This window comes from Mastigoproctus giganteus, chromosome 1 (assembly GCF_048544385.1).
Source record: "Mastigoproctus giganteus isolate SK-2022 chromosome 1, ASM4854438v1, whole genome shotgun sequence".
NCBI classification, from domain to species: Eukaryota; Metazoa; Arthropoda; class Arachnida; order Uropygi; family Thelyphonidae; genus Mastigoproctus; species Mastigoproctus giganteus.
Window position 1 is genome coordinate 255,756,789 of NC_143575.1, and position 13,446 is coordinate 255,770,234.

General features: G+C 37.4%; 1 protein-coding gene across 2 annotated transcripts in view; it reads right to left on the minus strand.

The window, feature by feature from the left end:
• Positions 1-13,446, minus strand: part of LOC150091800 (guanine nucleotide exchange factor DBS-like) — a 307,604-nt gene that overhangs the window by 169,554 nt on the left and 124,604 nt on the right. For both annotated transcript variants that reach the window (XM_090385772.1, XM_090385768.1), the window contains 3 exons: positions 10,994-11,108; positions 7,101-7,191; positions 6,813-6,926 (listed from right to left, as the gene is read on the minus strand). In XM_090385772.1, coding sequence (XP_090241898.1) covers positions 6,813-6,926; positions 7,101-7,191; positions 10,994-11,108 — 320 coding nt within the window. The remainder of the gene's footprint in view (positions 1-6,812; positions 6,927-7,100; positions 7,192-10,993; positions 11,109-13,446) is intronic.

Consider the following 13,446-nt stretch of genomic DNA (forward strand, 5'->3'; position numbering starts at 1 on the left):
AGATGGAAGATAAATTGAGATCAATGCGTGTGGCAACAGCTTCTAAAGAGGCTTGCAATGGAATGCATCTGGAGGAAACTCTTGAGTCCAACAGGATGGCTACTCCTCCATGAGCACTATGAGTGTCAGATCTATCTTGTCTGAAGACAGTGTAATTTTTGACTGTAGTGGAAACTTGGAGCGTCAAGTTGGTTTCTCGTAGGCACATGGCAACAGGATTGAAGCAGTGAATTAGTTCATTGATATCATCGATGTTGCTGCGAAAACATATACAATTCCATTGAATGATGTGTTCCATTATTTGGTTTTGTTCATGGAAGATGTATCTGACTGCTTTTTATAAGCTGATTGTTTATGATGGTCTCATTTTGATTTTTATTTTTGGGGAAAAGTGATTCATTGCTATCATCCATATCGTCCTGACTATCCATATCATCTTCTGCGTGTATTTCAAGCAGTTCTTCTTGACCGATAGTATCATCTGTAGCCATGCTTGTTTGGCATGATTCTTTCGTCTCGACAGGATACGATCTTTGCAAATTTTCTGCTACCTCACAATGCGGAGGTCTCTAGGATGGAATTGTGAGTGGTGTATTATTGCTTTGGTCTACTGAATTTGGTTTAGATAGATGCTGGACAAAGAATACTGATTAAGCCCAGTCTGATATTGATATTTTGGAGAGATGGATACTTCTGTCTGTTATTGTTATTTGTTATTTGGTTTTTTTTTTAAGGAGCATTAGCAACTAAGGCCATATTGCTCCGAGGATATGCGGTGGTCATTCCCTGACCTTTCCGCATCCTCCATATTTGGTGGTTCATGGACTCGAACCCCGGTCTAATCAAGAAGAGTGTGCTACAAACTGCTGCTCCTACCCACATGGCTATGGAGGCACCGACTACTTCTGTCTGACATGCCACTGATTCGTATCTGTGAATGGTAGAAGCATAAGTGCGTTTTGGTATACTTAAGTTGACCTGTTTTTTCGCTTCTTGGTAAGAGACTATTTTCAATTTTATATTTTTGTATTTTTTTTCCTATCTTCCATAGTTCACAATCTTTGGAGTAAGCTGGATGCTTGCCACTACGATTAGGACACTGTGGTGTTGCAGCCGCAGTTCAGACATATAGCGTCTCCACGGCATGTTGTCTGAGAATGGCCAAACTTTTGACATTATAAATCTAAGTGGATTTTGGATATGAGGCCTAATGCAGCAATTCAAGTAATCTGCTTTGACAGAATCCGGTGAATTTGGAGTACTGAAAGTTAAGATTATGTTTCACGTGGGAGTTAAGTTGTCGTCTTTTCTGATCATGATTCATTTTGCATGAGACACATTTTGATCTTTTAGCTCCTGGACAATTTCTTCCTCAGTAACATTTAATAGATCCCATTCAGAGCTCACTCCCTTGGAAGAATTCAGTGTGTTGTTTGGGGTAACTTGAATTGGTATTCCACTTAAAGAAGTAAGTTGCAGTAGTAACTCAGAATGTCTTGAGTAAGATGTTTCTATTAGTAAATCTCCTGATTGGAGACATTTAACCATTTTTGGTGAACCTGCAGCATTTTCTAGGGATCTCTGGATGATGACAGGGAGAGCTTGCTCACAGGTTGGGATGACAAAGAGTGTACTATGAGGAAAGCTGGAGATTTCTTCTTCCTAGTGTCCTTTTAAGTCTCTTTGAAAGAGAGAAGTCATGGTCGGTGTCATTGTCACGTTGAGAGCTCTTGGGCTCTAAGCGTGGAAATACGTTTCCATTTCTGTTCCTTTTAGCCCTGAGGGATGGATTTTCCCGCAAGTTACCGGCCCCGCCACATGGAGGCAGGAGTTGTGCCACCAGTGATCAAGTGGTTATTGAAGTTAGTAGAGTGATTAGTATTTGATATAAAGATTAGGAAAAGAAAGGTGGATTCCCTATCTGGGTTCTTACTTCTGACTTCAAGCAAAGAACCACTTGATATGAACAAAAGAGGAGAAAATCATACAAGAAAAGAAATAAAACTATATTGTTTTCAAAGAGCACTCTATAAATCACACAGAGAAAAACACTTGGCACTATTGCTTGGCACCCAGGACCGTTTAGGTAGGTGCTAGATGTCTGAGTACCTGGCACACACACACATGGATGACTCAACCCAGGGTATCCCAGCAGAACATCGCCCAAAGCATGACACCGCTGCCACCGGCTTGTTTTCGTCCCATGGTGCATCCAGGTGCCATCACTTCCCAGGTAAACGATGCACACGTACCCGGCCATCCACATGGTGCAACAGGAAACATGATTCATTGGACCAGACGACCTTCTTCCAATCACTCAAGGTCCAGTTTCTATGCTCGCGTGCCCATTGTAGGCACTGTCACTGGTGAACCGTGATTAGTATGGGCATTTGAAGCGGCCTGCAGCTACACATCCCCATTTTCAGCGATGTACTGGGTGTTGTGACACATTACTCCCATCACCAGTATTCCAATTATCAGCGAGTAATCAATAAAGGCTCTCCTCGAGCATTGATGAGCCATGGTCGTCCAACACTTCACTGGCAGTTCGTGGGTTTCCCTCCTCGGACCACTTTCAGTAGGTACTAACCAGCTGTGCCATTTCGGATATGCTCTGACCCAGTCGTCTGGCCATTACAATTTGACCCTTGTCAAACTCGCTTAAGTCCGCTGCCTTTCCCGTCTGAAGAACAAGAGTAACACTGATTCACAGAGCTCAGTATCAAGTGTTTTTATACAGTGTCCCGACCTGTGCACGCGCCATAGTTCACCTGCAGTTGCTTCGATTTGCATATCGACTCACTGGTCATAATGTTTTAGCTCACCGGTGTATAATAATAATAATAATAATAAATATGTTATATGATAGTTATTACAATAATATAACTACAGTATAAACAAAATTACAATTCATAATACAAATTATATATACATAATAAACATAATTTTATTCTTTATATAGAGGTACTAAATAAACGTCAAATATAGATCACCACAAAATTAAAAAGATACCGGACACCTTTTTATAATGAAATAAATATATAAAATTAAGCCGGCCGGGCTAGCCGGGTGGGTAAAGTGCTTGTCTGGCAACCCAAAGGTCGTGGGTTCGATTCCCGCCTCGGGCTTTTATCAAAGTACTGCAAAAACCTTGGGAGGTGCATTATGGCCACAGAAGCCTATGCGCCAACAACTACCAAAAAAAAAAAAAAAAAAAAATATATATATATATATATATATATAAAAAGTTAAAAAAAAATAAGTTTAAGTAACTTAAACCCAAATTATGCGGCACCCCTGGAATGTTGTTGCAGCAGCCCGGTTGAAAACTACTGCACTAACAGATGTAACTGATATCAGCACGAGATCTGAAAATGACCAGCTGAAGCTGTCTTTCATGACATCAGCAAATAGATTAATTTTACTACTATACCCATTTGCCATACATGTACTTTGGAATAAAAGACTGTATACAAAAATGCTTTAGGCTGCAATAAAGCAATAGTATATGCTCAACAGATAAAACCCATAAACCACAAACTGATCTAATAGGAAAATAAAGAGAGAAAGTTGAACAAAAAAGAGTCAGTGGGTCAAGTACAATATATTTGGAGCAACGATGTTAATTACATCAATACAGAAGCAATGACAAAAAAAAATTATCATTATAAATTATCATTCTTTTTATTTTATTAATCTTATATCATGAGGTGTAAAGTGTGTTTGGGGTCAAACGGCACTAGGGGTTTTCCCCATCTCCACGTAGTTTACATTGTTGAGTGATACAGTACACTGTAAAGGCCAGAGTTTTAAAAGTGTATGGATATTGTAGTGTGTAATGTCATGTATGTGTTGTTCTTTTGTCGTTCTTTTGGCCATTTAGCTGCCAGACCTCTGCTGAGGCCAGACGTTGCCTGCACTTCGTTCCGTGGAGGCAGACCAGGAACCCAGTAGTTTGCTAGGATTTGAGAGGCCGAAAATTATTTGTGGGCAAATGCAATTTTGGATGTGTGGGGCTTTTGCTTACATGCAGGTAGAGTGAGGGGGAAGACTAAAGGCTGGGGGGGTGATAAACAGAAGAAAGGAGTTAATAGGGAGGGTGACCCCCAGATTCGCGGTGGGGCATGCCCATGCCCCACCAGAAGGGAAAGTGTGGGTGGTGAGGAGACAGAAGGACCATCATCTCCCCCCCATCACCACCAGGGAAAGGGAAGAAAAAGTGGGCCAGGCAAGGGCGGTGGCTGAGATCACCAATAAGGTTAGCGTGCAGAGAGGCTCTGCAGTTTCTTCAGTTGGTGGAATGTCATTTCTGGAACATTGTTCCATCCGAGGTTTCCAAAAGTCCAATTTATTTCGTAGCCATTCATGGGTTAGGGTCATGTCCAAGGTTGTTTAGTCCAGTCAGTTGAGTGTGCATTTGTGATTTTATTTTGGTCCTTCTGCTATGAGAATGAGTCCTTGCAGGTTTGATTTGTTCTGGTTGTCCTTGGTGGTGTCAAATTGTTTCTTTCAGATTATGGGCAGTTTTGATGGGTACTTGCATTCTCTTCATTGTGTTGGTTGTGGCTGAGAGAAGGTCTGTCTTCTGCTGAAGAGGTCGTGAGCGAATTTTGTTAGCGCTTTGTAGCTACCTTCTTCTTCCAGGATGAGGTTTTGCAGTGTGAATCGAGTTTCAGTGATAAGCCAGCAGCATCGATCTTCATACAGGTGGCGGTGATACATGAGGTGTTCCCATGTTTCTGTTTGGCCGCAGTGGCAGAGAGGAGTGTCACTGAGTCAGAAGCCTGATAACTTGTGTCTGAATGCACCATGTCCGGTGAGCAGGTATGTAACCAGGAGTCCTGGAGAGAGCAGAGTGTGGGTAATTTGGATATACTGTCTGAATCGTTGGCACAAATTTCCGGATGATTTCACCTTTGATTGAGTTTTACCAGCGGATTTTCCAGGTCTGTTGGAGATGCAGTGTGAGTTGCTTCTTTTCCATTTTAGGGTCATTGGCTAAGTCAATAATGTAGTTCAGGCAGGTGGATGTTTTTCCTTTAGTGAAGCAGTGGAGGAGACCGCAATGAACGATCTACAGGTCCAAGGGGAAGGCACCCATGAGGACTTGCAGTGCGTGAGTACTGACCATCCTGCAGGCTCTGGAGATCATTAGCAGGGTATATCTTTGTATCGTCTCGAGTTTTCTTCTGTTGACCGCGGTGGTCGCTTTATGGTACCAGACCCCAGAGGCATATGAAATGGCTGGCAGGAATACTGTCGTGTAGAAGAGGGCAAGGGTCCTTTTCCTCAAGCCCCAGTCCTTATGGGTGACTCTTGCAGAGAATGCAGAATAGTTTCCGATTTATTCCAGATATATATCAGATGTGGTGTGAAGGATAGGTTCCTATCTAACATTGACTCCCAGATGTTTTAATTCCGTTGCGAGTTTGACAGTATTTCCCTGGACTTTAATTTGGAGAGACCTCCTAATATCTAGGGTCCCCCTGAGTAGGATTGAACACATCTCGGTTGGAGAAATTGTGAGGTTGTTGTTAGCCCAGCCTTGCAGGATAGTGACCGCTCTATTTGCGGAGTTCTCTAATTGTGCTCTGGCATCCTCAGCAAGCATCAGAATAAGATCGTCTGCATATGCCTGGCATGTGATGTTTTCAAGGCTGAGATTTAGGAAGCCATCTAGGACGAAATTCCAAAGAAGAGGGCCCAGAATGGAACCCTATGAGCATCCTCTGTGTATCGATCATGATACTGAGCAGTATGAGGTAGTGACCATGACTGACCTGTCTGAGAGGTATGTACTGATGCATTTGTATAGATTTGCTGGCAGGTTAGCCTCCTGGAGCCACCGAGGACACTTGGCCACCAGAGGGTGTCAAATGCCCAGGCAAAATCTACTGTGATGACAAGGAAGAACTTTCAGTTGGTTGTGGCATTACGAGGTATGATATTAGTCAACTTTTTGGTTGATGTGCATGTAGTCCCTATAGAAGAAAAATAATGATAATAAACCATCGCACATTGCAATTATTCATGTAATGGTAGTAACTCAGTAAAGAGTTTTCTATTTTTTGAATAATGGGACAACAAAGAGAAGGTTGCTAAGATACAGAGATGGTTGACAAAGAATATTGTATCCAAATACATAACATACATTACATGTTACAGCTGATCAATAAATGGATATTTTTCAAATTCAAAGATGGAGTCCACATCTTATCTGGAATATTTGTTCTTCACATGGTACTCATTCTTGATTTCCTGCTACATTTCCAGTAGGTAGGCAAAATAACAAAGTATTGCCATAAACACCGTTACAAAGCTTGAATTACAAAATATCAAAACAAAATTATACTCCTAATTACAGTATTTAGTATATTATTTGCATAGTCATACTAAAATAATTATTACTAATTATCTGACATAATTATTCCAGGACATGTAGACAGTGAACTAAGCATTAATAGAGGGAAAACAAACTAAGTTCTTGAAGAATAACTGTAACACCACAAAAATAACCAAAGGTTTAACTATGTACTATAGCTTGTACTATTTAATGTACTCTTCCTTCCTATTAACTATTTTGCTCTCTTTGTATGTAAAAAGTGGAATAAAAAAAGAGCAGCTATTAGAGGACACTTTTCTCCACATTTTAAAAATTAATTAATTCAGATTTGGAATTGTGTGTTTTCGCTAGGAGTATAGGGCAGATGGCAAACACAATATGCAGACAGTCCAAACCTTTATCATAGGATAATACGTATAAATTATTACATAGATATTAAACAAATGACTTAAGGTTAATAAAAATTTACCTTAAATTTAAAGTCTTCTTTGAAGAACTTATGGCTCACTTCTGAAATAGTTTTCTGTAAGAAGCCTGCAGGCCTAAGGACATAGACAACTTGAATCAAACCTGGAAAATATCCCTGAAAAATGCAGTTATCTTCAATCATTAAATTAAAAATGTTGACATTTTTCTCAAAATATGAACTGTTTTGCACATATCTATACATTTTCTTGTCTCTATCTTGTAAATAAACAATTCACATTCATGGTTTATACATATTAATATTAATTTTTAAATTAAAATGTTTACTTACTGCTATTTTCAGAAGAACTGTCTTAACAGCACTCCACTTTGCTCCTCTTCTATCAACTACTAAAACAAACCCAAGATCTGCATCTTGTAAGCTGAAATGAACAAAAAACACTTCTCTAATGATTATTCAATCAAATTTTTCAAAATTGTAAAACAATATAAACAAAAAGAAGAGCAATAATAAAAATATTGTGTCATGGTGACTTCCGTAATATAAAGCACACTTTATGTTATGTAAAATACAGTTTGATTTTATATCTCTAAAAATCTTATTAGATATGATGGAAATAGTACTTCATTCTGGTCCATTATATTTCTGAATAACAGCATCGCTGAAAGCAAACAAGTAACTTCCCTTCTTCTGATATTATGAAGAAGAAGGGAAGTTGAAGTTAAACGTAAGAAAAGCACCTGGGGTGGATGGGATCTATCCAGTTATATTAAAGGAGGCGGCAAGGGCAACTAAGCAAACCCTTAGCCATAATTATGAGAGCATCCTTGGACTCAGGAGAGATTCCCACGGACTGGAGATGTGCAAATGTATCCCCAATTCACAAAGGGGGATCGAAGGGTGACACGAGTAATTACAGACCAGTTAGTTTAACTTCTGTTCCGGGTAAAATAATGGAGTCGCTGGTTAAGGATGCATTGCAGGATCATCTAGACAAGACTGCAGCAATAATTCAGACAAAGCATGGGTTTGTTAAGGGAAAGTCTTGTCTGACAAATTTGATAGGATATTATGATGTGGTTACAAAGGAACTGGATGCAAAAAACAATTTTGATATCATATATTTGGATTTCAGGAAAGCTTTTGACACTGTTGCGCATGGAAGACTATTGTACAAATTGGAGCAGAATGGTATTAAGGGTAAGTTGCTACAATGGATAAAAGGATGGATAAGTGCGAGAAGACAGAGGGTGGTAATCAATGGGTGCTGCTCTTCTTGGACTAATGTTATTAGTGGAGTCCCACAGGGTTCGGTGTTAGGTCCACTGTTGTTTTGTATATTTATCAATGATATTGATGAAGGTATATCAGGCTTAATGTCGAAGTTTGCAGATGATACAAAGGTTGGCAGGGTTGTTAATGACAGTAATGGCAGTCTGCTACTGCAACAGGATCTAGATAATTTGGGCAGATGGGCTAAGAAGTGGCAACTGAAGTTTAACCTTGACAAATGCAAAGTACTGCATATGGGTAGAAATAACCCCAGAGAAACGTACCAACTGTGTGGTACTACACTTAAGGTGGTAGAAAATGAAAAAGACCTGGGAGTAATTGTGCAGTCAGATATGAAGTTCTCTGAGCAATGCAGACAGGCTGCCAGGGCAGGTCATGGGGTTTTGTCAATGATATATAGGAATTTTGCTAGCAGGGAAAAGGAGGTGATTATCCCTCTGTATAAGGCAATGGTCAGGCGACGCCTTGAGTACTGCGTACATGTCTGGAGACCTCATTTTAGGAAGGATGTAGATTTACTTGAGCGGGTACAGAGAAAGGCAACAAGATTGGTGAGGGGAATGAAGGGATCCTCTTACCAAGAGAGGCTTAAGTTCTGTAAATTGCAGTGGCTGGAGACTAGGCACCTGCGCGGTGATCTGATTGAGGTATATAAGGCCTTGAATGGATTGAGCACGCTGAATTCTGATGGGATCCTTCCACTTGTTCAGATTACGAACCTAAGGGGGCATAAATTCAAATTAAGAAAAGACAGATGTAGAATAGATGTGCGGAAATTTGCCTTTAGCCAGCGGGTGGTTAATTGCTGGAACAAACTTCCATCTGTCATTGTGGAAGTTGATAGCTTGAATAAATTTAAGGAGGAACTGGACAGGCATTTGGAGGGAATGGTGTGATTTTTTTTTTTTTTTTTTTTGGCTGATGCTGCATAAGCTCATACATTTGCTTTCTTGCATCACATGCCACTACTACTACTACTACTACTTTAGGATTAAACTTGTTTAAAAAAAATTTCATATTTATATCTACAAATACAGGTTACCAAATAAAAAAATACTAATATCTAAATCCTTTCAAAAATGCTAAGGGAGGGAGCTATCCTCATGGTTAAAAGGCAGATAGATTCTCAAGGAGTACACCCAGTTGACGTGGGTAGCCAGTGCAATGTGAAACAGTATAATGTGACATAAGCTTGGGGGGGGGAAATGAGAGTAGGAGTAAGTTATAGGTGTAATGAATATAATGAACAACTATACAGACAAATAGTACAGGCCGGTAAATCAGAATGTCTTATGGGGTATTTTAACTTTCCAGTTATTGAATGGAGCTTATGCGTTGGTGACTCACTTGGTAATAGAACGTTTCTGGATTTACTGGATGACTGCTTTCTATACTATCATGTTTGAAAGGCAACAAGAGAAAAGCAATACTCCTTACTGACTACCAACAGTGATGATTCTTCATGTGGTAAGAATCTTCATGTAAAGGCAAGTCAAAATAGTTGAGTCAATGCCAAGTTTCTGTAACAGAGGTAAAATGATTAGACTGTGTAGGGATAATTCAAACCTTGATACACCTTATGTAGTTGCTTAAAAAACAGGAATAAATTTAAATAATGTTTCAAACATGTTGTTAAGAAGAATCTTATTAAAAACAGTCTTTATGTCCATTTGCTATAAAATAGGATAATAATCACATAGATAGAGATATTGACTGTGTGTGTGTGGGGGGGGGAAAGAAGTCCTTAGCGTTATATTACTAATAATAGTACCTCCTTCATAAAGTGTATTGCTGTTCATACAATTCACTTCCAATCAGTGACAGATTAAGGCATGGGCTAGCAGGGCCCTTGCCCAGGGAACCATTCTTTAAGGGGTGCCAAAAACAGAACAATGAGGCAAAAAATATTTATATCCTTACTAAAGGGTGCCGAAAAATCTTTCTTTCTGGGTCACGAAAATACCTTCATCCGGCCCTGCTGACAGTAGTTTGAATGGTTACTGCAAAAATGGAGGATGGCCAAGTATCCACCTCACCAATACATCAATCAACTATCCTGTAGCAAAATAATCAAAGTACTACACTGGGGTGCCTCACCACATGTCAAGGGGGATGCAATAACCAAAAATTCAGCTGTCAGGATGGTGGGATTGCACCACAAATAAATAATTACTTTTGACAAGTGCTATTCATGTACGGTACAACACTAAGGCAACTTCTGGTGATGGCATCTATAGTAAATACTGAGTCATTAAGAAAAGACCAGTTTGATGTATTGTACTGACACTGAAACTTTGTGTCATTAAACACTAGATATGGGAGTTTATTATTCAAGCAAGTCAAAATAGTTAAGAGTAAACAGTAAGTCTTTGTAACATGGAGCCAAAATGTTTAGACTGTGCAGAGATAACTCACATCTTACATACTACTATGTAATCAAATCTTACAAAGTACTATGTAATCACATCTTACAAAGTATTATGTAAACTGCATATGCTCTAAATATTTTCTTTCTCAGCGTAAAACTCCTGTGATTTCCAAAAGCGACTAACTAAATCAGTCACTGAATAAAAATCACATTCAGACATTTCTACTTGGCTACTAGAAGCCATAAAGTAATTTGTTAAAGAAAAATAAATGAAGGAAAGCTGGTTAAATATCAGTACTTTTCTAAATACAGTATTATATATTTCTGAATAATTAAATAAATATCTCCACAGCTTAAATAATGCCTACATAAATAGTAACACATCATTAAGCGAGTTTAGGTCAAAATTATAAACACAGCTTTTAACAATATGCTTTACAAATAAGCATTACCATTATAATAAAAACTGACATTACACCCAGTTTTAAAAGTAAATAAAATAAAGAGGAAACATAAATTAAACTTTATAAGATTTCTGATTAAAATGAAAGACACAACTTACGAAGGTATGCTTGTCAGATACACAATCAGCTTTCGGTAATCTTCATCCTTTAATGATGAGAACTGGGGACTTTCGGGAAAAGTGATGATGGGATGACCATCCAGTGTTCTACCACCTTAATAAAAAAAGTTTTATAACATACCTTAAATTTCATTTAAGTAACTTTCAACAGCATAGCTTCATAGCTTACAAAACTTTTTTTTTTCTTTTTTTTTTTTTTTTTTTTTTTTTATTAAGTTACCATATGGTAACAATAAAAAAAGAGTTGGTTCCCACATTTTAAAGAAATTTATTATAAAAAATTACTATGAAAATATTCATCATTAGCCTAATCATTAAATACTCATTAAACGATTAAGATATAAAAAAGTCACCATGATTATTAAGATAAATTAATGATTCCTTGATTAATTTTAAAAGCACAATTTTACAGCAAAATATGACCACCTATGTTAATTCAGCACCAAAATACTTTTGTCTCATTTTGTACAATAAATGCTGTATAATAATAATAATAATAATAATACACAAGACATTCATCTTAAAATATTTCTAAACTACAAATTTTAATGTCCATATTGTTTTGCAATTTAAAGGTAAAGGAAATACAAAGATGAAATCTTTGACGGACCCATTTACAAATTACATAACCTGATTTAATTTACTGAATGTCCTCCTCCCAACCATAACACCTCATAACAACAGCTTTAATCCCCTTCTCGTTATTCATTAATACAGTTCACTAAGTCACATTTAATACACTTTTTTTTTTATAAAAAAAGTTGCTAAATAATGTTTTTACAAACTCCTCCATCCAAATCAGTTGAAATAATTAAAAACACCATGTAAAAATCTAATAAAAACCATTGGCATCACTAAACGTTTTCAGAGGGAGGAATCAGATACATCAACTTTTTGTAGTTTTGATGTTAAATCAAGGCCATTTAACAAACACCCTACTAAGAGCTAGATCTAGTGCCTACAACTGTAGAATTGAGTTGTTTTAAGTAAGTCTCAAGGCAACAGTATATAATGTCTGTAAATTATATGCACTCTTAGTCATTCTGTACTTCTCTTCATATGTTTCAGCACACTTTTTTTTTATTTTTTATAATCTTAAAAAAATTAATTTTCAATCCCTGCTATATTCTCTCCCATAAAACATCAATGAAATTTACCAGATATTTAAATTCCAAAGATATTTTTATTATTATTATTTGTCAAAAATACGTAGTGTCAACCTGCCTATTTAAAAAGTTCATGCCTATGCAAGTTTGATTTTAGGAGGGAAAAAAAATAAAATTTCCACTTAGTTAATCATCTATTATTTTGAATGCTCAAAAGAATGCCATAAGAATTCAGTATATAAAAAAAGAAAATTGTTGAAAAGACTGGTCAGACTGACCTTGATTACTCTGCCAACTACTCATTAACAACTGTGACTCCAACAATCACCATTGAAAGTATACTTGCATACAAGTACTCTCAAGCATGTGAGAAGGGGCATACAAACTACAAAAGGAGGAACGTATTTCAACATTAAATGCATACTGGGAAGTTCTAAAATTCTGAACAAGTGTGTAAAATTCTGAAGATAAATAAAGTAATGCAGCCAGCATATAAATTATAAACTTTTGTTAGAAATATCCAAATGGGAACTAAATATGTTTAACAATTTCCAAAACTAGATTCTATATTTTGGGGTTGTTGGGGGGGTATAAATATAATAAATTGCTATTTTTACTCTGTACGGATAAGGTTGGAAGAGTTTGCAACTTTGTTGTAACTGTTTTATTGCAGCTGATACAACAGCAATAGTTAACTATGGATCATGAATTTTTTATGACACTGATCACAATGTAGGGATCCTTATCTATGTACACTATCCCCAGAACCACAGGCAGCCCAGTTAAAGCCTTGTGGTAGCTAGAGGAGTTTACATATTCATTACTGATATATTTAGCAGTCAACATATTAGAATCACTAATAACAATGGGCTGAGCATTTTTTGTGGTAGGGTATGGGCATACTGGTTGCTACATACCCCCAGAATCACAACCAGTCCCTCCCTAATGGGAGGATGATGCGTATGCTGTCCTTGAAAAAAAAAAAATCTGGAGGAGGAGGGAATAAAGTCCTTCCTATTGCTCCCATTTTGCCATCATTATCAATTTCAAAACTATTAAAGTAAATATTCATTTAAAAAAAATGCTCCAGATTTCATTTCTGTTCTTGACAAGAGAATCTTATTTGGACCTTTTTTTTTTTTTCAAGCAAAATTGAATTAGCTTAAGGTTCTCATCCACAAACAAGCAAACCAACCTTATAATTCAGCACTGTATGAGTGGTATCAGCATTACATTCGTATAAAAGTCCTTCATCTGCACAGCTGTCTCTAAAGTATCGAACAAAATAATACACCTATATTACTTTCATTTTTAAGCCTATACATC